This window comes from Corylus avellana, chromosome ca2, assembly GCF_901000735.1.
Source record: "Corylus avellana chromosome ca2, CavTom2PMs-1.0".
Taxonomy (NCBI): domain Eukaryota; kingdom Viridiplantae; phylum Streptophyta; class Magnoliopsida; order Fagales; family Betulaceae; genus Corylus; species Corylus avellana.
The window spans coordinates 1,429,913-1,457,674 of NC_081542.1; the positions used below are offsets into that span (position 1 = coordinate 1,429,913).

The 27,762-nt window shown below is 36.8% G+C and overlaps 7 protein-coding genes and 1 pseudogene across 10 annotated transcripts; 2 read left to right on the top strand and 6 right to left on the bottom strand.

Annotated features, from left to right (window-relative positions):
- Window positions 1-1,490, top strand: LOC132172148 (protein FD). Its single transcript, XM_059583599.1, has 3 exons — window positions 1-672; window positions 756-833; window positions 1,256-1,490. Exons 1-3 carry the CDS (start codon window positions 40-42, stop codon window positions 1,325-1,327), a joined length of 783 nt encoding a protein of 260 aa, XP_059439582.1. The 5' UTR covers window positions 1-39; the 3' UTR covers window positions 1,328-1,490.
- Window positions 1,491-3,639: 2,149 nt separating this feature from the next.
- LOC132172561 (uncharacterized) lies at window positions 3,640-4,680 on the bottom strand. The gene has a single exon (XM_059584083.1). It carries the CDS (start codon window positions 4,431-4,433, stop codon window positions 4,005-4,007), a length of 429 nt encoding a protein of 142 aa, XP_059440066.1. The 5' UTR covers window positions 4,434-4,680; the 3' UTR covers window positions 3,640-4,004.
- A 462-nt stretch (window positions 4,681-5,142) lies between these two features.
- On the bottom strand, window positions 5,143-7,529 carry LOC132171357 (uncharacterized). 2 transcript variants are annotated; one of them, XR_009439025.1, is made up of 4 exons: window positions 7,332-7,529; window positions 7,175-7,229; window positions 6,448-6,617; window positions 5,143-5,458 (listed from the first exon to the last, which is right to left on the bottom strand). XR_009439025.1 is itself a non-coding variant. In XM_059582653.1 (3 exons), the coding sequence occupies exons 1-3, from the start codon at window positions 7,430-7,432 to the stop codon at window positions 6,510-6,512; spliced, it is 264 nt and encodes an 87-aa protein (XP_059438636.1). In that variant the 5' UTR covers window positions 7,433-7,529; the 3' UTR covers window positions 6,283-6,509. The 2 variants fall into 2 exon arrangements, 1 of the variants encoding a protein (XP_059438636.1); XM_059582653.1 differs by lacking the exon at window positions 5,143-5,458 and having other exon boundaries at window positions 6,283-6,617.
- A 787-nt stretch (window positions 7,530-8,316) lies between these two features.
- LOC132168588 (pentatricopeptide repeat-containing protein At3g51320) lies at window positions 8,317-11,017 on the top strand. The gene has a single exon (XM_059579583.1). The coding sequence runs from the start codon at window positions 8,592-8,594 to the stop codon at window positions 10,380-10,382; it is 1,791 nt and encodes a 596-aa protein (XP_059435566.1). The 5' UTR covers window positions 8,317-8,591; the 3' UTR covers window positions 10,383-11,017.
- A 1,115-nt stretch (window positions 11,018-12,132) lies between these two features.
- On the bottom strand, window positions 12,133-13,078 carry LOC132168590 (SKP1-like protein 1A). The gene is made up of 2 exons (XM_059579584.1): window positions 12,544-13,078; window positions 12,133-12,419 (listed from the first exon to the last, which is right to left on the bottom strand). The coding sequence occupies exons 1-2, from the start codon at window positions 12,832-12,834 to the stop codon at window positions 12,297-12,299; spliced, it is 414 nt and encodes a 137-aa protein (XP_059435567.1). The 5' UTR covers window positions 12,835-13,078; the 3' UTR covers window positions 12,133-12,296.
- Window positions 13,079-13,156: 78 nt separating this feature from the next.
- On the bottom strand, window positions 13,157-14,555 carry LOC132168591 (SKP1-like protein 1A; annotated as a pseudogene).
- Window positions 14,556-16,041: 1,486 nt separating this feature from the next.
- On the bottom strand, window positions 16,042-17,791 carry LOC132168592 (SKP1-like protein 1B). The gene is made up of 2 exons (XM_059579585.1): window positions 17,330-17,791; window positions 16,042-16,433 (listed from the first exon to the last, which is right to left on the bottom strand). The coding sequence occupies exons 1-2, from the start codon at window positions 17,621-17,623 to the stop codon at window positions 16,260-16,262; spliced, it is 468 nt and encodes a 155-aa protein (XP_059435568.1). The 5' UTR covers window positions 17,624-17,791; the 3' UTR covers window positions 16,042-16,259.
- Window positions 17,792-20,449: 2,658 nt separating this feature from the next.
- LOC132170350 (protein MID1-COMPLEMENTING ACTIVITY 1) lies at window positions 20,450-27,661 on the bottom strand. Of its 3 annotated transcripts, XM_059581301.1 has the most exons (10): window positions 27,377-27,660; window positions 27,205-27,240; window positions 26,721-26,933; window positions 25,939-26,363; window positions 24,519-24,934; window positions 24,131-24,207; window positions 23,204-23,275; window positions 21,675-21,781; window positions 21,199-21,292; window positions 20,450-20,726 (listed from the first exon to the last, which is right to left on the bottom strand). In XM_059581301.1, exons 4-10 carry the CDS (start codon window positions 26,344-26,346, stop codon window positions 20,674-20,676), a joined length of 1,227 nt encoding a protein of 408 aa, XP_059437284.1. In that variant the 5' UTR covers window positions 26,347-26,363; window positions 26,721-26,933; window positions 27,205-27,240; window positions 27,377-27,660; the 3' UTR covers window positions 20,450-20,673. The 3 variants fall into 3 exon arrangements, with proteins under 3 accessions (XP_059437284.1, XP_059437283.1, XP_059437285.1); XM_059581300.1 differs by lacking the exon at window positions 27,205-27,240; XM_059581302.1 differs by lacking the exons at window positions 26,721-26,933; window positions 27,205-27,240 and having other exon boundaries at window positions 27,377-27,661.
- Window positions 27,662-27,762: the final 101 nt, after the last annotated feature.

The following is a 27,762-nucleotide window of genomic DNA, read 5'->3' on the forward strand; positions in this document are numbered from 1 at the left end:
TCTCTTGGACACCTCCAACCCATCTCATACACAGCATTCATGGTGCCATCAGCAGCGGCTGAAGAAGGCAGCAGCAGCTTAAACAAAACGGCCAGGTGCCTCAACCACAGAGGCTCACCATCTTCCTCCAAGTCAATCTCATCCACGTCATCATCCTCGTCAGCCTCCCCATTCTCAACCTCCTGCCTCGGCCACCGCACCTCAAGAACCACCAAAACCATGGAAGAGGTCTGGAAGGACATCAATCTTGCCTCCCTCCAAGACCAAGAAACCGCCTCCAACAACAACGTCATCCTTCAAGACTTTCTTGCTCGACCCTTCTCCAAAGACCCACCACCGGCCCGCATAGTTTCCACCACAGCCGCCGCAGCCGTCTACTGCCCGCCACCTGGCTCTTTGGCGCCGCCCCCAGCCACCGTCTTAAGCTTGAATTCCGGCTGCGAGTTCCATTTTCTTGATCAGTCTGACCCACTTCGGCCTAACTCGCATTTACAATCTAATGTCACTTCCTTCAGTAGCCCGTTTGAGGCTCTGGCTTCCTCCACCGGCTTGGCATCTTTTGGGAAGAAAAGGGTTCCAGAATCCGACGGTAGTTCCGGCGATCGGCGACATAAGCGTATGATCAAGAACAGAGAGTCCGCTGCACGATCGAGAGCTAGAAAGCAGGAATGTGTCTGTCTTTTTTGTTCTTCCAAGTTTAATAAAATATGGTTCCGTTAGATTTTGTTTCCTGAAAGCATTTTTCCTTCGTACAGGCATATACAAACGAATTGGAACTTGAAGTTGCTCACTTGATGGAAGAGAATGCAAGACTTCGAAAACAGCAAGAACAGGTTAGTGTTACTGTTACTCGAGATTTGTTTTGTTATTCCTCCCAAAGAAGCGCTACAAATTTCAAATTTTTTTTATCAAAAGTTGGTTTTCAAATTATACGTCACCGTCCTAAGATATATGGTCGAACTTTTGGAAAAAAACTTGATAGTTTTGACATTTCTTGTGACAACTTTTCGTTATTCAATTTTTTTCAAAATATATTATGTTATTCAAATAGAAGTTTATATTTACTATCACATTTAAAAACAACCTTTATAAAGATAGTATCAAAGTACAGTATTTTTAAGAAAACAAAAAAAGAAAAAAAAGTTGCTATATATTTCCATTTTGGCAATGACATCTGTAGGCTGTTTGGGATTCCTGGGGATGATGATATATAGTTTGATGTTGGTGTCCTTTTATTTATTTATTTTTTGGGCAGCTAAGATTGGCCGCAGCTGCTCAACTTCCCAAAAAGAACTCGCTCCACAGAACCTCAACGGCTCCATTTTGAGAATCATCATAGCCTTTTGAGGTTTCTATGTGTTTTTGTAGGTGGGTGTACCTCCATATTATAGTGGTTTCAGGAAAGAACAATGCATGTATGGGAACAAACAAAAAATGAGTTTAGTGTTTTTGCATTGCAGAAATTTAAGTTGATGGGTCTTTTTTGTATCCTTCCTTTGACTGCCTCTTTTCCTCTCTTTTGTTTTTCTCTTCCTTAAAAATGTTAAATGGAAAGAAGTTGGGGAGGAAAAGGAGCACTTCCCCACCACCAATGAGATTGCACAGTGAAATGGTCATCATTTCCCCTTATTGTTCCTTTCCTTTGCTGGCCATCGCTTTCAAGTTTTCAACATCTCTTTTTATCTCTTCTTTCATATTCCCCTTATCAGGCTCTCTCTTTTCTTTCCCCTTATTATTACTCTCATTGATGCCCTCTTTTGTTGCGTTTCTGGTGGCGTTTTTAAGTGCATTAAGAAATTTTTCTTTTCCTTTATTGCTGTTCAACGCATTTGGTAAAATCTTGATTGAACCTCAATCCAATGGGAGAAGTGCTTCTTGTTTGCCACGCGAGTTGTGGGTCAAAACCCTTCCTTCTCTCCCTCTTGATGATAGATATTTCTACTTTCTGGCTACGGCTATTTTTGGGGACAGTCTTGTTGGTTAATGGCTTTTCTTCTTTTTCAAAGAGTGACGTGAAGTGTGTGCTTCGTCCCATTGCTCGAGAAAAGACTCTTTTTCGTCGGCATGACCCAAATAATTCAGAAGAAAAAAAAAAAAAGCGTGTGATCGTGAAGTATACTTTCAATTTCACAGGCATTGTACTTCAACAATAAGGGAAAAGGACATTTATTAATATTACCCATCTAACCAATGAGTAATTTGTAAATGTCCTTCAACTTTTATTTTTTTGCGCTGTTCTTCTGTTCATACTAGCATTGTTGTCGCCATGTCCCTTCTTTTTTTTTTTGAAAAAAAAAAAGGAAAAATTATCATTTTTCTCATAAACTAATGACCATTTTTCTTATCAATTATCAGCTTTACATTACGATCCTATCAAATTATTATTTTGTTATCAAAATCTTCATTCCATTAGTTAAGGCTATTAAGTCGGACGGTCAACTTTATTGTTTACGATACTGATCATGGTATAAGTACTATTTACAATATTGTTCACAGGATAACCGTCTGACCTAACGACGTTGACTGACTGAAGGAGGTTTTAGTAATGAAATGGTAGTTGGATGAGGTTGTAATTTATAGTTTTTAAAATGGTCATCATCACATGATAGTTCTTGGGAAAAAGGATAATTTTCTCAAAAAATTAAAAAAAAAAAACTAAAAGGAAAAAAAACATGTCTCCGGAATATTTTGTCTTTTGTTTTCATATTTTTTAAATTTTTTTAGGGGCAATTTAGTTATTTTTGTGCAAAAGGGGACATTGCAATGGTGCCAATGAATAATTAGAGTGAGATAAAAGTACTTTCCCCTAACAAAAATGTGTTTTCGTTTTATATTTGGGTCAAAGCACTCCCTCTGTAGAACCGTTAGGATACTTTTCTTTCCAAACGAAAAAACCGTTTCAACGCTCCCCCGATGCGTCGTGATTTTTCTTTTTGTACAAAAGGAGACCCGATGGAACATAATCAAGAACAAAATCAGACCCACCACCACCCTTTCCCCTTCGCTTGCCCTAAAGATAACGTGCATTGCTTTCGGGTCGCCTTTTGCTTTAGTCGTTTTCTTTAAGGCCAAAAGAAATAATTAAAGATTAGCGGTTTTGCTCTTTTTCTCCCACAGCTTATGCACATCGAGTAATGTTACAAGTTTTTCTTGTATCTCTAAGGATGATGTGACTCTTAAAATCATCATTGGTTTTATGATTAATCACTATTAGATTTTGATCAAATGATAATTTTAGAAGTTAATATCATTTTTGTAGATACACAAGAAGAACTTGTAGAATTACTTAACAAGGACAGCGGTTTTACTCTTTTATTTTATCTATAAATTCACTTGACTTTATGAAAATGAGTGCTAGATGGGCACCTACTAAAGTTGCTTAATAAATAGAAAGAGATAAATGTACTCTTTCTAGAGTTTTAAATAGAGAGATAAATAAATGTACTCTTTCTAGAGTTTTAAATATAGAGAGATAAATGTACTGTTTCTAGAGTTTTATTTTTTTTTGGGTTGTTGTTATGAGTTGGTGGACAATTCAATATTCATATTGGTATAGGGGGAATATTTGATAATTGGGTCATTGTAAGGGCCATAAAAAAAAAATTGGCCTAACTTCCCATACCAAACTTTTCCAATACAATCCAATAAAAAGTAGGTGGGACGACCTCCGATTGTAAACTCTCTACAAGCATGTTGTGTAGATGCATATCACCCCTATCGAAAAATACAAAAAAGTTGCATATATTACATGATATAGGGATCAAAATCAGCTGCAATTCTAGCAAAGAATTGCATTTTGCCTAATCCCTGCATACCCCAGACACGCGAGAGAGTTTTAATAGAGTTCACTTGTCTAGATAAATGCTTTGGGTGTCCAGGCAAGAATGTTTCATCGGAAGCATATGATGATTGATTGGTGGAACATCTCGGTCTTATACATTATACTTTAAAAAGAAAAAGAAATTGTATATGTTTCTTTTGCAAGATTGATTAGAATTTAAAGGTTAGAAACCAGCTGCATGAAAAGAAGAAAACCAGATCACCATCTCATCAGTGAGCACTTCCTGTTTACGACAATTGTCGTCTCCTCCGATGGAAAACCGGCACACTGGGCAGGTTTTCCGGCATGCATTGAACCACCTGTCGACGCAGACCCTGTGAAACTCATGCAGGCAAGGAAGAACACGTATATCCTGCCCCTTCTTTAATCTGGACAAGCACACACAGCAAAGTTCAACTTGATCAAGAAACTCACCTAAGCTGCAGGACCCTTGTGGTTGTGGAGCCATGGATGGACCTTCCTCGTCCTCCTGCTGCATTCCATCCCATCTGATCACATGGCAAGAAGATGATGGAGCTTCCTTGGATCTCAGCAGCTGCGCTCTTGGACCAATAAGATTATAGACGAAGGACACCAACTTCCTGAAAACCATTTGGTTTGACGAGAGTCATAACGTTTGTATTAGATCTTTAATAAGAGGAAGGTTTTGTTGAAGAAAAAGAGTTTGAAAGCAACGGCTCGTTTTGTTGCTCAGTTTTTTTTTATTTGCGTCGTTTGGAAGGCTTGTTAATTTAAGATAGGCAGGGAGGATTCAAGTGACCATCATAAAGCGGTTACACCTAAACAGAGTGTTACTCTTGACCTTTTTTGCTTCATTAATGGAAGATCATGGATAGGTAATAGTTTACAAAGCTAACACCTCCTCTAGTCAATTCATTTATTTCATTTGGTAGATTGGGTATAGTTTTACCCATCATAATATTCATAAAACCAATATATATCTACTCAGTCATGGACTCCGACTCTACGAGGATTAGAATCCTATTCATTTAAGAGTATGTTTGGCACTACAATTTTGCAGATCAAAAGTACAATTTTAAATTAAATCGCAGAAAATGCATCGTTTGAGAGGACATTTTTATAATTTCGCAATTTGAAAATGCACCAAAAGGCTTAGGATGTGTTTTTCAAAATACATAATTTTAAATGCTAATCTGTGATTTTAAATGTCAAACTACAATTGTACCAAATGCTTAATTGTGTTCTCGAAAGTCGTATGTTTTGAAATGGAGATGAACTATTTCATAGGCAAGATTAGATTTCACACATCTACTGTTGTATATGTAGCTGCGTGGTAAATATGTTGAAATGACATTTAAAATTTTAAATGAAGCGGCACTAGTTATATCGTTCGATACAACAAAATAAAACGCAAACCAAGAAATGTTTCTGGACTGTGAATAGTCATAACATTGGATGCCCCTGGCGCGGAAAGAAATATGTTGATAGAACACGACCACTAAGCAAAATAATAATTATTTTTTTGGTCTCACAGTGAACAGTAAACAACAAAGGAAGGAACATAAATAATGGTTGTATTCTCCCTCTTAATCAGTCTTGGAATTGGAGGCCTCACTTCTTAGCTTCCTGTAAAAGAATCGGCAGCGCAACTCCATGCTAGCAAATACCACAGTAAGGTTAAATGAGAAGAGATATATTGGGTAGCTGTTAAAGTATTAATTAAATCATTAAATTTACTATTTTTTATTAAAGTGAGCTATTGAGATATCCGGTGATTTAAAATTAGTCTCCACAACAACTCATACATCCTATGCTAAGTGTTAACAAGGAAAGCAAGGCAACAGACAACCTAAAGTGTGAGGCATTACCATGTTGGTAGGGAGTGATTTTTATTTTAATGCATATTATCTACTAATTGTGATCATATCAAATCATCCCCATACCAACTACAAGAGACATATGAAACCAATAGAACCTATTTCAACTGCTAATTGTGGCACATACATAAAACACAACCCTGGCCACTTCAACGCCTCAATCTTTATGTAAGAGCCACAAGGTTCAATCCCAAAGCAATTTTGTAGAAAGCTCAACCCAAGAGAAAGACAGATTTGAGAACGATGGATTAAAGAATTTGTGAATCAATTCATCATACAATGGCTACTAACAGACACAATAGTTGTTTTAGATCTAATCCCTCAGAAAACAAAAAACAAAAGAACAGCATTTGGAGATTTAAAAGATCAGACTTCAGCTAAAAGCGCTTATTTTCTTATTCCCAGACAAATTGCCCAACAAACTTCAATAGCTAAATTTGTTGGAGAGTTTCAGTAGTTCTCTAGAACTAAGCAATTGCAATCATTGCTGAAACTTTATCTACATCAAACATGTAATCTGCCATTTATGAATAAATCCACTAACTTGGCAAAAAACAGAAAAAATTGGAAAGAATAATTCCATTCACAAACATAGTTGCAGCGTGAAAAAAAGTCTTTCCTTTGATTTGAGAGAATTTCAGATGCAGAAGTAACAAACAAGACAAATCAACTGCTCAACGGTTTATCTTAACAAAAGAAACAAGATCATTTTAAGAATTGCTTGCATAAATACAAAGCTGTAGCTTAGATCTATAAGAAGGCATTCACCTAAGCCTGACAAAGGCAGTTCTATTGGGGAGGGGAGGCCAACTCCCACTACCTCCTCATTATTAATCATGTTTCGAAGACGAATCAGCCGCATCATCGGTTTTCGGCATGTCATCAGCTTCAATTATCTTGCCATCCTTTGGGACCAAGCAAGGAATCCCATCCTTTATCTAAACACATGAACAATGAAAAGAAATCATACCCATTCGAGTGCAAACATAAATTGGGGAGCAGTTAGGAAAACATTTACATCATGTGCTACTGCAAAGAAATTTACAAGAGAAACAAAAGGGTTATTTTTGCAATTCACAAAATGAATCAACGCTACCCCATACATATGTTACATAATAAATAGAAATTGCAGCAAAACCCTTTATCCAGGAACATGGACTCTTACTAGATAAGCAAATCTCAGAAAATTATCAGCAATGAAAAGTCATCCTCAGTTATTATTAGGCAATTCGATTAACATTCTATCATATGGTACTGCATAGCAATTCACAAGAGAAACAAAAGGGTTGTTTTGCAACTAAAAAACAAATCTTACTAAATAACTAGAAAATTGCAGCAAAACCCTTTAATATCCAGGAACATGGGCTATTACTAGATAAGCAAATCCCTGAAAAAATTTCACCAATGAACCATTTTGAGCAGAATTACTCACTAAGAACAGGTATTCTTTACAAAGCTGTGAAATTGAAATACAGGATCTAGAAGTAGAACTCACAGGAAAAGAAACGCCAATGGCTTCACTGATTAGAGAATTCGTTTCCTCACAATATCTACAAGGAAACCCACAAGCAGTTAAACTTAACAAGCACGACCACCGTTCCAAGAACCCACAAACAAAAATGTGTAAATAAATAAAAGAAAACAAAGATCACCTCAAGGGTAGCTTGGAGAGTGGGCAGACCAGTATCTCCGAGAGAGTCTTGGAGACCCCATTCCCTGCATCTTTGAGAAGCCCTATGCTTGCCCTCACCATTTCCCTACAGTTTTGATCCTGTGGTGGCGGAGCGACGTTATGACCACTGAGCCACGTCGCTCACACCGATCTCCAACACTGTTTTATGTCCCTCGGTCAAAAGAGCTTAAAAATATGAACCATTAAAAAGAAAAAAGAAAAGATTTGAAATTTAATTTCACAAAAATTTATTGATAATGTTGAAGTTATCCATTGGCTTTGTCAAGTTAATTAATTTTATAATAACTGTTTTGTTTATATCTTTTATTGGAGTAATTTTAAAAGTTTCTCTTGTGAAATTCTTACGTTCTTACAATATATATATATATGAAGCTAACTGTTAAAATCTCTTGTCCATCTCCCTAAAAAAAAAAGGCAAATCCATAATTTAATCTATGAAATCCAATGTGAATTCTATATATTGAAGAGTAGATTCACTAATCCATTTGCTAAGATTTTTTATTAATTTAGACAACAAACACATCAAAATTCCATTATAAATTTATAACCCTTATGAAATGTGTGAAAATATAATTATGTTCTTAGATTAAAAAAACTATATATATTGGTTACCTAATTTTTTTTTTTTTTTTTGACATGTCTACACAAGAGGGGGGAGGGGAATTCGAACTAGTGACCTCCACTTCATTGAATGTGATCCCAGCCGATTGAGCTACCTCTTGGGGACGACTATCTAATTTTTAAAGTCACATAGAAGGAACTTTTAAAATTATGAATTTATTATTATTATTATTATTATTTTATCAAAAAGAGTTTTTTATTTTTATTTTTTATTTTTATCGCATCTCACTTTCCACTAATGAAAATCCATAATGGTACTCCTCTTTGATCAAACACAGTTAAAAAGAAAAGGAGGGAGAGAGAGAGAGAGAAACGAATAAAGGAGAGGGAAAAAAAAAATGATAAAAGACTTTTGTATTCATGGAGCGAATGCAGATGAATTTTAAGGATTTGATTAAGCATTTTTACTTTTAAATCCAAAATGCATAAACAATTGTGATGCTCTTACAAGTTACACCCTCTCTATCTAATATCTATTCGACTGTTTCCATCAAAATCTGAAGCCGAAATAGAGCGAGCGATCAAGACCGGAATATGCGTTAATGGCGAGAGCCCAGTCTGGCACCACGAGAGTGAATCAAAACCATATTCCCAATGAATGGCAAGAGTTTCCATGCGAGAACTTATTCGATTCAGAAACTCCGTTCTCGTACAACCCACTTCCAAAACCAACCTCTCCTCGTCCCCATTTTCCTCTTCTTGTGCTCCCGCAGAAAGAACTGCAACCTCGGTTTGTCAGCGAAGATTTGTACTTGAAACATGTAAGAATGCGAGGCAGTTGTTCCAGATCCAAGCCCATTTGATAACTTTTGGTCTCTTCCACAACCCCTTTTGGGCAGGAAGAGTTCTGCAGTACTCTTCAAATTTCAGCGATATAGATTACACTGTTTTGATATTCCGATACACAGCATGGCCAGATAGGTTATGTATTAATACTGTCATCAAGGCCTACTCTAATAGTCATGTTCCGTTCCAGGCTGTGGTGTTCTATTTTGAATGGCTGAGAAATGGGTTTTTGCCTAATAGCTATACTTTTGTACCGCTTGTTGGGTCTTGTGCGAAGATGGGTTGTGTCAAATCTGGGCAGAAGTGCCACGGGCAAGCTGTTAAGAATGGAGTTGATTGTGTGTTGCCAGTGCAGAACTCTTTGATCCATATGTACGGGTGTTGTGGGGAAGTTGACCTTGCTAGTAAGGTATTTGTCAAAATGTCTAAGCGGGATTTGGTTTCATGGAATTCAATCATCGATGGTTATGCTAGACTTGGTAATTTGGGTCTCGCTCATAATTTGTTTGACGTAATGCCTGAAAGAAATGTGGTTTCTTGGAATATTATGATCAATGGGTATTTGAAAGGCGGGAATCCTGGGTGTGGGTTGAAGTTATTCAGGGAAATGGTTAAATTGGGATTGAGAAGTAGTGATACGACTGTGGTTAGCATGCTCACCGCATGTGGTCGGTCAGCTAGATTGAAGGAAGGAAGGTCAGTTCATGGTTTTCTTATTAGGATGTTCTTGAGATCAAATATAGTCATTGATACCGCTCTGATAGATATGTATAGCAGGTGCAAGAGGGTGGACAAAGCATGCAGAGTGTTTGAAAGAATGGCAAATAGGAATTTAGTTTGCTGGAATGCAATGATCTTGGGGCATTGCCTTCATGGGAATCCAGAAGACGGGCTTACCCTATTTGGTGAAATGTTGGGTACGACAAAGTCAAAACATGGAGAAACCAACCTTGGTAAGAGTTTGAGGCCAGATGAGGGGCAAGAAAGAATCATCCCAGATGAAATAACCTTCGTTGGTGTTCTATGTGCCTGTGCTCGCTCTGGATTTTTAACAGAGGGCAGAAATTACTTCACCCAAATGATAAATGTATTTTGTCTAAAGCCCAATTTTGCACATTATTGGTGCATGGCTAATCTCTATGCAGCTGTGGGGTTCATCCAACAGGCAGAGGAAATCTTAAGGAATATGCCAGAAGATGATGACTATAAGACATCGCAATCCATGTTTTGGGCTAATTTGCTCGGTTCATGTCGTTTCCTGGGAGACGTGTCTTTAGGAGAACAAATTGCCAAATCTCTAATTGACATGGAACCTCAAAAGCCCTCATACTATCAACTATTGTTGAATGTCTATGCTGTGGGAGGTCGATGGGAGGATGTTGCTAGGGTAAAAGAGATGATGAAGGATCGAAAGGTGGGGAGAATTCCAGGATGTAATCTTATAGATTTGAAAGAAATAGTTCACAAGTTAAAAGTGGGAGATAATTTGCGAGAAGGTATGGAGGAGATCAGCACGCTGATGGGTGAACTCGCACAAAAGTTGAGCTTTTCAAGTAACCCTTCAAAACAGCCATCTCCAAACAACACAGAAACTAGGATTTAGCATCAAAATCAAGTGAAGACTACAGAAACTGGTTTTCTTACCTGACTGGAGAATTTCGTTTGTCCACATTTCATATGAGAGTTGGTTTCAAGTAGAAGGGATTAGGGCACCAGCATAGTCCTTCCCAAAATGTCAAGGATAATGCTTGCCTGATGAGAGTAGTTTGGTGTCATTGAATTGCGTGTAGACTTTTTATGACTTCAGCCAAGAATGCACGTATTCTTGTAAGAAGCTAGATACCAAATAACAGCTGACTTTACTCAGAGGGTCAGCATTTCAGTACTTGTCAGAGAGGTGATCTCCAACAGCCATTGCTACCAACAGATTATGACAGTTTCTTTGACACTAATCTCTCTGCAGTAGCTTTCTAGTCTGCAGGTCATGATCGTCCAGTTTTGCCTTTACCAGATCCAACATTTGATGAGATAGTATTATTTTTGCTGATTCCACTTCCATGTGAATCTGCAAGCTATGTTCTTGATTGTTTCAAGCATCACAAGCAATTGTCTTTTGTTCTAACCATATCAGAATAAGTTGCAATCATACATGGAAGTGCTATTTGCCATTCCAACTTCAGTGCTGACTGATTTCCCAGTATGGTATTGGAATTTGTAAGTTGATTGCAATGGTAATCACTTGCTGCTTCTTAATTGTTTTTTTAGCAAGTTATCACCCAACTTTTAGTTGATGTTTTGAAGTTAAAGATAACCAAAGCAAATCGTGCTCTTAGAGTACCAAGAATCGTTGCTTCAGCAGGATGATGCTGGCAACCAACACCGGCAAAAACCTAATCCCATTAACCCGAATTATTGACTGCCACTAATAGAAGGATCTTATCCCCATTACAAAAAGAAAAACCTTTTGTACCAATCAACAACGGAATATAATTGATAGGATGATTTATTTTACGATCAAGATTTTATTTTGTTACATCTAACGGTATATATGGTACTATATCATTTAAAATTTTAAATGATATGCAACATATACATCACTAGTTCTGTAAAATTTATTATAGATCACAAAATAGATCTTTTCTATTTCAAATGAAAAGGATGTATGATTATCAAGCGTGCAAAATTATATAGCACACCCGAGAATGTATGATTCAACAACTTCAATTAGTAGTAGCAAGAAAGTTTTAGAGGATGTAAGGCCATGAAATGACAGCAGATATGAAAATGAGGAACCTGAATCCTAACATAGAGTTCATATCCTCAAGTAAATGTCACCCTCAAGCTTTGAGTGTATTAGAATATATTCCATATTTAATAAATAGAGACTTTTGTAGTATAGAATGTAGATAAACAAGTCAATGAACACAATGTAGTTGTAAGAGTTATTTTGAGTAGTGGACATAAATGTTTAACACTAAAGCATATATAATTCGTTACATGTTAAGCGGGTTAGAATAGGGAAAAGTAAGCATATATATATATATATATATATATATATGGTTAAACAACTTGAATTAGTAGTAAAGTTTTAGAGGATATAAGGCAAATGAAGTCTTCAAGGATTTTTTCAATTATTATTATTATTATTTTCTATTCGAAAGTCCAAGGATTTGACTTTTTTGTTAATTATTTTTAAAGAGGAAAAAATGTTTTGTGTAGTTTGTTTATGTTTTTATTTTTTGAAAATAGAAAACAAATTAAGTCCTAGTTTTCACACACAACGACAACGTACGTATGAAAAGCAGAAGCTGATCAATGCTATCAATGGCGACAATCATATATGAATGCTGCAATCAGATGGTTACAAAGCTTTGAATCAAGCTAGCTCACAGGTGTATGACCCAAAACCAGGAAATCACAACAAAGAAGGGATTCAGGTGTATGACACAAATATCAAACTTTTTTGAGAAAGAGAACGCTTGAAACAGAGAAATTAAGATAAAATTAGAATAACTATCTACGCCTCATATAATAAACCCAAACAAACTATGCAACTTAAAACTTCACATTCTGCCGCCGGTGTCATCTCCTTGATCATGGTCATGTCTGCTACAGTTTGGCGTATCAGATCCACAAGGCTCTGCAACAATATTAATTACAACAATTATTCCTTTTCAAATCAAAGATCAAACACCAAAATACCAATTAAGATTCATAAATAACTCAACAATCAACGAACAACCCGTATGTGACGGGCACTATACCTGAATGAGACAGAATAGAGTGTCCGTGTCAAGCTGGACGAGCTCGGCGTCCCAGGCCTTGAGATCGTCATCGGAGGTGCGGTTGTCGGGGTTCGTCGCCTGAGCCTTGACGTGCTTCTTGCAGTACTCGATGACCTTGGCCAAGATCTTGCTTGTCACGTCCGGGAGGGGGATTACGTTTTCGGCGCAATCGTCCTTGATCGTCGGCGACTCGAGCGCCACCGCCTCGTCGACCTCGAAGGCTTCGCCGTCCGAGCTCTTCAGGGTGATCTTCTTCGACGACGACGACATGATGCTTTCGAAAAGACGGCGTTTGTGAGATGGATGGATGATTGTGCTTCTGCGTTAATTGGGCACACGAGAGGGAATAAAAATATATATATTGGACGGACGTAGGAACTAGGAACTATGAAAGTGTTTTAGGCTTCAATGCCTAAATACACGTGATCCTGTTTATTATATAGAGAATATATATGAAGTAGAATTAGAACTCTTCTATTCTACAAATTATAGATTGAAAGTAATGTAAATACAATGTAAACTTTATCTGAAAGCTGGCCATGGACAGTCCTTCGGATGATGAATCACTAAAAGCTTGTCACGAAGTCAGCAAAACCGGGCTGCCGTGAGAGGTTTGGTAAAAACATCGGCTAGTTGATCATGTGTGGAGATGAGCTTGACGATAAAATCCTTGTTCACCACTTTTTCACAAATAAAGTGATAGTCAACCTCGATATGTTTGCGAGCATGATAGACCGGAATTAGACGGAAGAGCAAGAGCGCCTAAAATTGTCACACCACAATGTAGGAGTTGTAAATAGGGAAATATGAAAACCTTTGAGCAACATTCGAAGCCAATAGATTTCTGCAGTGGTAAACGCCATCACAAATTAAAGATACCACATTCTTGTTTAAAACTTCCAACTCCACATCATTCAAATGCCCACGGGTTCTCCCGACGGACTTCCTCCTCTTCCTCCGGCGTGAAGTCCTTGATGTTCTTAAAGGTCCTGCGGATCTCCTCCGGTGTCTTCCCCTTGATCATGTCTGCTACAGTCTGACATGTCAGATCCAGAAGGCTCTTGATTTTCAAAAGCTATGTTTGGGGAGAGCAGGTCCGGCACTGTAGCTGGAACGGTACTGTTCCAGCTACAGTGCCAACTGACACGTGGCGCCAGAAAATAATTTTTTATCTTTTTTTTTAAATCAAAATATTAAAAAAAAATAATAATAAAATAAGCGAACGCCGGCAGAAACCTACCTGCACTGTTGTAATGGGGAAAGTCCCAATTATTCTCAATAAAAGGGTGGCTGACCACCTCTTATTAAGGCTACGCCGGCTCAACCCAATTCCCGGCCAAGTTTCCTCTTCAAACATAGCTAAAGAGTCTGCCGCCTACAACAATATTAATTACAACAACTATATATTCCTTTTCAAATTACAGTCAACTTCAAATATCAAATCACTAACAAATACTCTTAACAATATATATTGCTGACAAAATACCAATTGAGATCGATAATAATTCAATAATCAACGAACAACCCGTATTTGTCCAGCACCATACCCGAATGAGATCGAATAGAGTGTCCGTGTCAAGCTGGACCGCCTGGACGAACTCGGCGTCCCAGGCCTTGAGGTGGCATTTGGAGGTGCGGTCGTCGGGGTTCGTCGCCTGAGCCTCGACGTGCTTCTTGCAGTACTCGATGACCTTGGCCAAGATCTTGCTTGTCACGTCCGGGAGGGGGATTCCGTTTTCGGTGCAATCGTCCTCGATCATCTTCTTGATCGTCGGGACTCGAGCGCCACCGCCTCGTCGACCTCGAAGGCCTCGCCGTCCGAGCTCTTCAGGGTGATCTTCTTCTTCTTCTCCGACGACGACGACATGATGATGCTCTCGAAAAGACGGCGTTTGTGAGATGGATGGATGGATTGTGCTTAATTCTGCGTTTATTGGGCACACAAGAGGGAATAAAAATACTGGACGGATGTACGAACCAATGTTGCGTTGGAATCAAGCAAAGTTTTCTTCCCTGTTCAAATCGCACTGCATACTTTTTATCTTTTGAGATTCCTTTCTTCTTCTTCTTCTTCTTTATGATTTTTTTTTTTTTTTTCCTTATGTTTTGGTGACTGTAATTTGGTCATCCTTTTTTTTTTTTTTAAAGCTAAGTTTGGCTATTAGGCTTATTTTTTCTTATTATAGCAGTCCTCGTAAAATAGAACTTTCCTCAACAATTGCTACAATAAATTTTTATATTTAAAAATTTTCTTAACAATTTTTAAATAATATTTTATTATATATATATATATATATATATATTTTTTTTATTTTAATCTTTTCTCTCCTTTTGTTAGGGAAGAAGAGGAAATGATAAAAAATAATAAAATAATACTAAAAATAATATTTAATTAAAGTTAATAGTTAAAATAAATGTTTAGTAAAAAATTAATAGCTAAAATAAAATAAAATAAAAATTATATTTTAAATAATTAAAATAAGAACTGTTGCGGTAGATGTTATGAGAACAAGTGATTTCTAAAAAGAAACCCCCAAGCTTTAAACCTCTGTTTTTTTTTTACTGTGATGGAGCGTTGCTGCATGTAGTCCCAGTAGGAGATACGTACGTGGCCTCTTGTACCCTTTGTCATGTTGTACTTATCTGATCCGGTTTGAATAGCTTGGATTAGATAGCCTGAAATCTGATATCATCTTGGCATACCTTTGTCACATTTGCGTTATAATTTTTAAGAGAATAAATTAATTTAAAGTTTTCTTATAATGTTAAGTTTCAAATACTAGCATTCACATTGAACTCTTCAAAATTTTCCTAAATTTAACTTTAAAAATCTATTGTTGATTTAGTTAGTCACTTTTTAAAACAATTAAACATCAAACTCTTTAAATATTTATATATTTTAACTAAGCATTTTATTTTATTAGTTTAAACCAATCTTTTGACGCTGGGTGGCTGAACCACCCTTGGGGCCCAAGGAGGTGGTTCGGCCACCCCCAGGCCTGGGGGTGGTTGGCCTAAGGAGATGGCCAAACCACCCCTAGGCCACCCACCCCCTATGGGAAGGTTCGACCACCCCAGCGTTCTTTTTAAAAATTTTACTAAACCACCCTTAGGCCACCCACCCCCTATGGGAAGGTTCGACCACCCCAGTGTTCTTTTTAAAAATTTTAGTAAAATCTTGACGGAGATACAAGTGAATTTATTAACTTATCACAAGTATTATTTACGATATTTTAAAAATCTCAGGTAACTATTTGATTTTGGCGCAAACCACAAATACCAAAATAGTATTTAACCCTTATTTTTATATGGTTTTATTGTTTTGTATTTTAAGTTATTTGTTAATATTTGCATTTAAAACAGAAAATTAGAAGAAAGAAAAAATGTCATCACAAATCTCCACGCCGCAATCAGATTGCACAAACCGTTCAAGCCCACGTGTGTTGTGTGCATGACTAGAAAATCACAACAAAGAAGGAAAGAAAGAAAGGATTGAAGGCGTTGAAATGATAGAAGGAGCAACACCTGTGCCCCCATCAGAATCCAAATATTATTTACATTCAAAGAGCTCAAACTTTTTGAGAAAGAGAATGTGCTTGAAACAGAGAATGATAACATTAGAATAACTATGCCTAATATAAACCCACAAAATATACCACATAAACCACATTCAACCTCCATTATCGCCCAATACATCATTCAAATGCCCACTGGTTCTCCCGACGAACCTCTTCCTCTTCTTCAGGGGTGAAGTCATTCTTGATGTTAAAGGTCTTGCGGATCTCCTCCGGCGTCTTCCCCTTGATCATGTCTGCTACAGTCTGGCATGTCAGATCCAGAAGGCTCTTGATGTTCAAATAGTTCGCAGCCTGGAAAATGCAACAATATTAGAACAGCAATTGAACAACTATTCATTTTCAAATATCAGGCAACTTCAAAGATCAATGTAAACAATATAGTAATTATCCGAGTTACCACGATGATCACATATCTTTCCTCTTCTGGAAATAGCATACACATAAGAACATCATAACCAGCACATACCCAGAAGAAAGAGAGAAGAAAATTCACGAATCTTAACCATTGTGTTGATAAACAAACCATAAGCCTCTCGCATGCTTAAATAATGACTTCAATACTGGGTGTAAAATCAAAGTTATTCTCAACCTTCAGAGGACTCTAAACAAATCTTGCTAAAAAATTACTCACAGATTTAAAAATAATAATAAAAACAAAATACTCTTCTCATTCAAGAAAGTAAAACTCACACAAAGCCAGTACTTTGTCCACAAACAAAGCAATTCGCACATTACATTTCGGCATAAAAAAACATAGCAACAAATTCAGGAAAACAACAATAACCCACTAACCCGCCAACCATTCCAAAGACTATTAACATAAATACACAACAAAAGTAAAACGAAAGTTCGACCCAAATATCCAATTTCGAAACCCTAGATCACATATTCACAGATAATTTTGACTAGGAAAAGTAATCGAAACCCTAGTATCACATAGCAAAAGCGGATCGAAATCCTAATCCAGAAGCCCTAACCTACAAAATCATCAATAACAAGTACTAGCACCACCAAACACCATTCAGATCCAAGTTCCAGAACCCTAGCACCGACAAATTCAAAGCCCCAAAGAACAAGTATTAACACCACCAACAAACATTCAGATCCAGATCTCAGAACTCCTGCATGACAAATTCAAAACCCTAGGAAACAAAACAATCAATCAGAGACTTCGAAAGAGGACCTACCAGAATGAGATCGAATAGAGTTGCCTGGTCAACCTTGACAAACTCCGCATCCCAGGCCTTGAGATCTTCGTCTGATGTGCGTTCCTCGGGGTTCGCCGCCTCAACGTGCTTCTTGCAGTATTCGATGACCTTGGCCAAGATCTTGCTCGTCACGTTCGGGAGAGGGATTCCGTTGTCAGCGCAATCGTCCTCAATCATGTGCTTGATTGTCTGAGACTCGAGCGCCACGGCCTCGTCGACCTCGAAGGCCTCGCCGTCGGAGCTCTTCAGGGTGATCTTCTTCGACGACGACATGGTGATCTAGCAAAGACGGCGTTTCGTTCGGAGCGTTCCTGCAAAAGAAAGAACAAACAGAAGCGCAAATGGGGAAAAAATAACCCTAGAAGCCGAGCGCTTGCCTTTCTGGACTCTTCCTTTTGCTAAGCGAAAAATCGAAATTGAGACGTTTGGGGGCCTGGGCTCGAGGCCGCTATTTATAGAGTTCTGGCGAGGTGTGTTCCTATGGGCTAAGGTTTCTTAGGCAAGAAGAGTCGTTAAAAAAGTAGGGGTTTAAACCTGGCCAATTATAAGTGGCCACCAGCCCGTAACAGCCCTATCACTTTTAAAAGCTGTTGAAAATAATTGGTAACAGGCCGATTTTTATATTTTAAGACACCCAATTATAATCGGTAATCAGGTATATATATATTTTTGTAGAGTCCTGTTATGCGGCTGCCCCCCTAATGTATGACATATATTAAAAAAATAATAACAAAGAAAATTTGTCAATTTTTTTTTTGGTTAGTTAAATTTTTATGAGTTAATATTTAATTTTTAATGCCTCAAAACTTATTTTGGGATTCAAAACTAAAATTTATAAGTGAAAAATTAACCCTTTAGAGATTGTATCACTCAAAAGGGATTTGATCATCCTAAATTTGGTGATAATGCCTCAAATTTAGATTTCTCTTTAATATCTATCTTTTTCAATTAAAAAAAAAATTGGTCATATCAGACTTTGGCAAACGCTGGGATGACCCCAGGTTGCCGAAAATTTCTACTCATATTTGTAACTTGTATGGGGTATCCTTTTGGTGGTTGATTTGTTTAAATATTTGTTGTTATTGTTTTCTAAACTTTCTTTAGGTTTGTAGTTGTTGTAACTTGTAAGGAGGTATATCTTTTGTTGTTGTTTTATTTACATACTTGTTTTTATTGTTTTCTTTGGGTTTGTAGTAGTAAATATTTAGTGTTTAACCTCATAATAATAAGATTTGTAGTTGATATATATGTAGCTGTAGTTGTTTAATCTCATGTATTATGAAAGCTTTTAAAATAAATTTTTAGGACACTTTTAAAATGTATTATGAAAGCTTTTGAATAACTGCAACAAAACCTAGCTTATTGGGCCAAGAAAACCTAATTGTTTTTTTTTTTTTTTTTTTTTTTTAATGGCTAAATTAAGCCCAAAAAGTTGGCTCAATACTCAAAGTAAGCCCAACATGCCCAAATTTTTGAAAACCCGATTACCGGTCTAGAAAACTAGGTACCAACCGATAACTGATGAGGTCATTACATAACTGGGTAACCGGCCGGTTACCCAGTTTCGGTTTTCTAAATTCAATAACCTGGTACCCTGGTTCCGGTTAGCGATATTAGCCAATAATTAATAATTGAAACCGAGTTGACACCCTTATTAAAAATTATTATTTGATCTGATTATAATTTGTCTATTAGGATTCCCTATTCTCAAATTACTTAATTTAGATTGTTTTAAAACGCTACTTATTAAAAAAGTGGCATATTATCGATATAATCAAAAGAGTTTTTCTCTCAAAAGGCTTACTCTTCACTTTTGTAAATACATTTTTTCTTCATAAAATTAAAAGACAACATTTTGCTCAAAGTTATTTCACAACATAAAGAGGAATAACATGATGAAAAATACTAAATTTTTAACTGTAACATTCCACGTTTTTAATGTGGCATTTTTCAAATGTTTCAATACCTAAAAATAACCAATATTGCATAATTAGATAATTTAATATTTCTTTAAAATTGCAAGGAATCTTAATCCTTAAAATTTGTCCTTTTTTTTAAAAAAAAAAATTAAGTTTAAAAGTTGTCGATTTACTTCCCTAAAGATTCAAATAGTTTTTTTTTTTTTTTTTTGACATGTCCACACAAGAGGGGGAGGGGGATTCGAACTAGTGACCACCGCTTCATTAGACGTGGTCCTAGCCGATTGAACTACCTCTTGGAGACGATTCAAATAGTTATTAAATATATTATTTCGTCTATCTTTAGTTAACTTTCTAACTTCGTTGTCACATGTTATCCAATCAAAAGATGTAATGTGTTACATTTAATAAAAAATGCAAAAACATAAAAAAGGTAAATACATCAAATACAATTGGTCAAAAACATACCCCCAAAAGTTTGGGATAATTTAGTCACCTCTAGGTGGACCATTATGCTATTTTCTTGTAGTTTTTTTAGTTGAAAAAATATTTTGACATTGAAAAAAAAAAAAAAAAAGTGAAATATTTTTTGTATTTTTAGCAGTTTTTTGTGTTTTAAGTTAATTGTTAATGTATTTGTTGAGGGGAAAAAAAAAATACAAACAAAACACAATAGTTGGTGTTTCATAAAAGATTATTCTGATTAAACCCATTAGCCCTTACTCAACCTTGCAACTTTTTGATCAATTGACTTAACAATCTCATATTTAGAAGAAGATTAAATAATGATGAGTTGAAAATTTTCAATGTCAATAATTGATAGTGTATATGTATAAGAATTAATTTAAGTTAATCTCTTTTCTTTTTTCTTGACTTTTCTTCTTTCTTTACCGCCGCTTCCTTGCACCCATTTCCTCACGCCACCATTGAAGATGAGATAGATCATTAAAATAGTTTTATAAACCATTGGGGTAAAAAAGTGAAAATAAGTGTAGCATTACAATTTCCCCACCTCCGTTGCACCTCTCCATCCTGACAATGAAAAGAATCCCCATCATCCCCTAATTGTTTTTTATTCTCTTTTTCGTTTACCAAGCACTCTTACTTACCGAAACAAAAACACTTAAGGTAACACACAAAAAATTGATCACCTCAACCCTTGAGGCAATGGATGGAGACATAATCTTAAAAAACCAATTAAACATAAACAACACTAAAAATTTGTCTATGATATACCATGTGCTGAATTTAATAGACACAGACCGCTACATTACATATGGGTAAGGTAATTACACATATAGCCATACAAGTTCCTGTGACACTGCCAACTGACTTATACCCCTATATATGTCTGCCAAAGTATATAAATTTCAAAACCACTAAACAATGCTTCCATTCTGTCATTTAGGATTCCATGTACTGTGACGTTGGGGGGCTTGTTTTTGTCTTATCAGGACCTGCAAATTGGTTTTATATCAAATGTTTGCTGTGAGGATGAAGTTTTCCTTCAATCTTCCAGCCCAGTCTATTAAATTGGCATTTTTCCTTTGAGCTTGTAATTCTCACATGCATTTGAGAATCACATGTTCTAAGGACAAATATCAATTTAATATACTGAATTGGATGAAAACTTTGTTCAAGTTTTAATCAGCCAAAAGCCTGCTAATAGGAGTCCAAGAAAGCCCAACCAGAAAGAACATCATTATGACATAAAAACCCAATTTACCATAGTAAATTTTGTTTAAAGAAATTTTCTGAGGCATGCAACACAGTTGGGCATTCTCAAACTCTTTTAACAGGAGTCACCTAGGTCCTTGAAACTTTTTTTTTTTGTGTGTGTTCAGAGGTTCTAACACAGATATGTAAATTAGAGGACTAAGATGTTCCACAAGATTAAGCAAAGATAGCTCAATGCAGAGGAGGATGTACCATAAACCCCACGGATCTCCACTTCTCGCCATTCTTGGACAAGGGCACAGCAGCAACACATCAAATGTGAGAGGAAATCATCAATAAACCCTCCCTATCAAAGGAAGAGATAATAAGGAGCACAATTCAGAGAAACCATAATACAATTGAAGAAGAAGACTAGTTAACATTATGTATCCCGTATAGACCTCAACTATGCATGAAAATGTTATCTAACAAAGGAACCTGCACTTACCCCCTCAAACAACTACACAATTTGCAATGCACCCCACAAACCCCCTTTAGCACTAAAAAGGCACATGTTCATGAAAGTGATCTATCCTTAGCAATTTGCAACCAAGGTAATAGCATAAGAACCTTATTCTTATACAAGATGCAGGAGAATAGGAGGTGAGAGTTATCAAAGTGGGTTAATGCGTCTAATCATGGTGTAGCCACAAGAAAAGATACTGATCATGTAGTGGAAGAGAAAGTACCGTGATGTTCAACGTCTTGCGAAGCTTTCTTCTGACATTACAAGTATAGCAACAGCATGACAACACCAATGAATATGCCATCAATTCGTTACATGCCTCTGATGAAGCTGATGATCATAAAACCAAAAAATTTATGTATAAGCTTTCAAACAAAACAAAAACCACAATTATTTCTATTTTATTTTTTTTTATCTTTTTTTCTATCATTGTACCAAATATATTGGTATTTTCGAGCACAGAGTGATTTTACATTATAATATAATGTCCTTTACTTTATTACTATCATTTTGTTCACCTTAATTTGAACTCATTAAATTCGGTAGTAGCTTTATTCACATAATGTCTCGCATAGAATCTCAACAATGTAGCATTCTAGCCAAACATATATATGAGGAAATGAGGAAAATATTTGAAACATTGAGCAGTCATAGCCGAACATATATATTCAGCTACTGAAATGATAGAATCGTTTCTTGTGTCTGTAACTCCACAAGGCCCATTATGCGTGTGTGTGAGTGTGAGAGAGAGAGTGCATGGGTGTGTGCTTATGCCCGTATAAGCTTCCAATAAAGCATATCAAGACATAATAGCTCGAAACACTAGCCTAACTGCTGCTAGTTTCATTAAACTAGTGGTTAACATCATGATATAACACAGTAAAATACCGTAAGGCCTTGTTCATTGCTACTAAACAAGGCTCAGGCAACATCAAAATCCGAACTAAACAACCTGTTTTATAAACAATTAATATTAACTCACAGCTGGAAAAAGTGAAGAAATTCGTGGGCCTAACTCATCATAGAACCGGTTTTATAAGAGAAGGTTGTCCATTCCTTATAAATATGCCCAAGATCTTGTCCACATGTAATGTGAGACTATTTCTCAACACCCTCCCTCACGTGCAGGCATGTATTTTTGGTCCTTGTCACGGGGTAAGTAGTGTGGATCCCCATTCGTCCTGTAGGCTCTGATACCATGAAGAAATTTGTGGGCCTAACTCATCTCATAAAACCAGCTCTATAAGAGAGGGTTGCCCATTCCTTATAAATATACCCAAGATTTTGTCCACAGGCAATGTGAGACTATTCCTCAACAAAAAGTTCACCCAGTTGTTCCTTCCCAAATGATCTTGAGTTCTGAAAGAGAGGAAAACTATACCCTCTGCAGAGCGTTCAAAATATCAAATGTGATGCAAAGTTTCTTGCAGGGTCACAGTAATGGCAAAATTATGGTTTCATAACCCACCAACAGATCAACGCTAGAGAAAGAAAAAGGTTCTTTTTTAGTACCACAAGACTTAAAAGTATACCCAATAATATATGTAGCCAATCTGGCTACTTTTTAAAATGACACGAGTGAAAAATAAACCCTATATATTTCCACCTTGTTAAGACCTTGATAACTCGAATTAGCTTAAAATTTACACTATTGAAGTTTAAGAATTGACAGATACATGTACGCATGGATGCAGAAGCATTCCAAACTAGCCAATAATTCTAAGAAAATTTGATAAGTCAGAGTTAACTTACACATATGCCTGTCAGTTGCTACAGTTGCAATCTTTGAAAATGTCCCACAAGGAAATAAAAAGGTTTTTATACCTGCAAAGCAAATAAACCGCTTACAATACAAAGCAAAATTTTGGCAGGTACAGGTTAGTGCAGAGGCACATAAAAATTTAGTAGTATGAGAAAGCGTTATTAGATCAGATAATGTTGAACAACACCAAACCGAAACAGAAGACCACTTATGACACAACTCTATCTCACTCTAAGTATCAACCGAAGAAGAAGACTACTCTTGATAGAACTCTAGACTCTATCATGTATCAATCATGATACAACTCTACTTCTCATTTATCTTGTATTAGACAATTGTATACTAATAGGTTTCTATTAGGTGTTCTTGTAAACATAACTATCTTTATCATTATAAATACAACACACTGCCATACGGTTGGAGAAGGCAGAATTACATAGAAATCATTCTATCTTATAAGCGTTACCATTTCCGGAGTGAATGAGATAGTGTTATCATTCTACTAAAGGGTGTCTACGGATGCATTGGTTAGGTCAACCTCTCCATGACCATATTATTCTCTCTTATCATTTGAAGAATAAGGAAAAAGAAACTCAGGTATAATAACTGTCACCCTCTAATTCATTTTAAAACTTTGGAAAATATAACATTTTTTTAAAGTACTCAAATAGTTTCATCTAACAAGCTCATTTTATGAGCCATTATGGCAAAGGAAAAGTGGAAATCACTCTACTACAAAATATGCTAGAGCAAAGGAGAAAGGGGAATTTACCACAGATCATCCATATCATAAGTGCATGGATTGATAAACACAACTCGACTCAAGTAAGCCTTAATCCCAATTAAATTTGAGTCAGGTTAAGGACTTGGATTGATAAAACACAAATTTATAATTTTGACATTGTGAGAGAACTTACACAGACAAGGTTCTGAACAACAACCGAGTAGATCAGTATGCCATTCTTCATGCTGGTGTGAACCTCTAGTCGTTTTTCTGTGCAGGTAAATACAGCAGCATACATGATATAAGTATGTAAAAGGTCCTTTTGGAAAGTCTGTTCTAGATAGAAAACATAATATTATAAGATATTGAAAAAGCAGAATTGTTTGCATAGTGTTTGTCGCTCTGTGACAAAATCTGGTCGGGGGGAGTCTTTCAGTGTTCCTGGATCTGACAAGTGTGTAGCTTGAGATTTGCATAGGTATTGAAATCTTTAGTCAGACTTATACAGCATTGGAACTTATAATTTCAATGATGTCGACTGTATTCAACTTCATATACTTAAAAATCAGAAGAAAATTAACCTTGAAGTTGTACGAGTGTCAATCTTCTGATGATAGCCTTCATCAGCTGAATGCTCTTTGTCACTGTTGGCATCTGAATAACTCCGTTCCAATTTTTTGTGACCTTTTTCGGGCAAACTTTTCTCTGGAAGGACATTTGCAGCAGCTTCGGTTACATCTAACAAACGTTGAATTACTTCACATTGACTCACGTCCAAGTGAGCTTGTGAACGTTGTAGTTCAAATTGAAGCTTTTCATTTTCCTTGTGCAGTGCTTCACAAAAAGGCAAGTTCGGGTAGGAACAAGAAAGAGTTTTCTTCAACACCATAGCATCATTACTTGAGGGGTCTGGTTTCAGGATCACATCCTGCACCTGTCTGTCCTCTTCATCCAATGTGTATTCTCGTTGATCCATTTCAATAACTTCCAGTCTTTCCTATGGATTTCAGAAAACTATGTATAAATCTAAAGCAAGCTAAATTATTATATTAGCACAAGCACTAAGGATATTAACTGAATTTGTCAAACTCCACACAAAGATAGAACAGCATGCAGGTTCTGATCCAGTTGCAGGCAAAGTAAGAATAAACAGAGCTGCATGTAGTTACCAATTAAAATGCATGGGGCATTAGTCCGCCATATAGTCAGAGAATGTAACATGGCATAGGGGGACCAGAAAAAGTGGTCAGCTCAACCATATTGAACCGCATAACTCACTGAAGTTATCTATTACTCCAGTTATTTATCCACTGGCCACTGCTTCAGTTTCATTTCTATAGCTAGATTTTCATGGCAATACAAAACAACAAAGACTAAACCTTCAGAGACAGGATGCCAGGCCATTTACTATTTCACACATGGAGTTTGCTACCCATTCCTACTTGGTGTATCACCTAATACCCAGCCACATGATGCAGCTGCCTTCACCCAGCTCTTACAACTCATCAGCAATCTCGAGCAAGGAACCATTGACTAAGTTTTCTGTATGCCAGCCTTTTAAACTTCAATTAAAAGCACAAATGCAGGACTCCAATATTTCCACCACTAGCAATCAAGGTTTAGTGGCCAATCTGGAAAATTTATGCACATGATCAGCAAGCACAATATCACAAACTTCAGAGAATCTACCCCAACAACTAGTCCTTCCATTAGGAATGATTAAATGCAACGCATTCGCCCACGTTTAACCAGTCTTTGTTACTTCAAAAATTGACACTCTAACTAAAACACCAAGTATGAGACTTCTAAAAAAAGCATTTGAGAATAAACTTCTAATACAACAACCCTTTTTAGAAAGAGTTAAAGATTTCGACAAATTCCGAGCTCTCCTCTTTTGTTTTACTTCTTCTAGCAAATTTTACTCCTATCAACCATAACATTAATAGAAGAGGATAAAAAATTACAAAAAAAAAAAAAGAAACAAGCACAAGAGTAGATTACCCTGACTCTCGCATTGTCCACAAGAGTAATCAATGGGACAAGCCGCAAGTATCTGTCGATCTCATTCTGGGCCTTACGGAATTGGTACACAATGTTCCACCCCATTGCCAATAGATACAGGTAACTCCGGTCCTGGCAGCTATTGACTAGAATGTAGGACCTTCTCAGCGCGTCCTCAAGCTGCTCCAAAGGCTCCCGGGTCTCCGGATACTTCTTGAGCTCCGAGATCTTGAGCTGCTCCAGCAAGTTCCCGATCAGCTTCAAGTGCTGGGCAAATTGCCTGCAATTCCTCTTGTGCATTCGCGCAGTGTTTGCCGCCTTCGCAATCATCCCAATCAGCTTCACCGCATCGAGCCCCGTGAGCTGGGCCACCGTTGCAAGCTCCCCAATATTGTCCCACGAGGACATCTTCACCTCTCACCAACCTGTAAGCCATTTCTATATCTCACAACAGGCATTTTCCAGTAATTTCATAAAATACAAGCTAAAAGAATTCCAACAATGTCAAAATTTTGGTGAAATTCACAGATTTTTAGCTTTTATATAGTGAATTTTTTAAGCCAGTGGCTTAAACTTTAATATAACGTTTTCTAAGCCATCTTCACTCTCAAGTCTAAACCAACCTAAAAATCACTCATATTATCTCCACAGCCCATAACTCCAATGCAATTTTCAATAGTTTCATAAAATTCTAGATAAACCAAAAACAAAATAAAAAACAAAAACAAAAATATTCATTTTTCGCTGATATTCAGAGATTTTTAGTGTTTCCTTTTCTTTACCGTTCTTTTCAGCCAATGGCTTAGACTTTGATAGAACTTTAAGATTTTAGCATTGCTGAACTGAAGGCACAGCAAAGCTGATTTTGTCGATGAATTGAATAGCAATTTGCTTTGTTTCAAGCTGGATCAAGAGCTCCTCGGCAGGATCTTCTCAAAAACGGCATTGTTGTTCAAGATCTTCAATCGTGAACAGACTAGAAGAGTCAGTTTCAACTGCCAACAAAATATTCAGCAGAACGAGATTAACGAAAAACCTGAAGATTGTCCATTACACTTCTTGACTCACTTTTCAACGCGACAGCCAAAAGCAAAAAAATAATCAAAAAGCAAAAATAAAAACAAAAAAGAAGAAATAGAAGAAAAAAAATGTTTTCCTTAATCTCTTTTTTTGATGAGTAAATTGTTTGTTTATCTCTTAAACACTAAGAAACGAGAAAATAAATAACAATGAAATTAGAAAAAATAAATGAATATCGGAGCTCACCTTTCTTCGCCGGACCGTGAGAGTTTAACCGCTCTTCTAGCGAAAATAATAATAATAATAATAATAATCAAACAAAATCGGTTGGAATTCAGAAGAAAGCTTCAGAATCACAATGCAGAAATGAGAAATTTACTACCAAAAAAGCTATGCTCATGAATTCTCTCTCACACACCTTGCTGCGCAGAACTTCCACCAATTCCAGAGCTCGCTTTTTCTTTTCTCCAGTGCGCGAGTGCTTCAGAGTTTAATATTTTAATTCACGAAAAAAAACGTCAAAATCCGTGAGGAAGCAGAGCATCGAATTCTGTGATTAGCAGGCATTGCTTTGCGCACACGACCTTCATCTTCTTCCTCCTCCTCCTCCCTCTCTCTCTCTCTCTCCCCTTATCGTCCACAGATTCGGCGTTATGTCCCTGCTGGCTTTGTTAGCAACTCTGTGTCTCTCTCTCACCCTCACACACACACACAGAGACCACACCAGACAAGGAAGGATTTAGTGCGGGCCAGAGCGCAAGCACTGAAAGGTCCCTACTGTGATAGTGAAATTACGAAGATGCC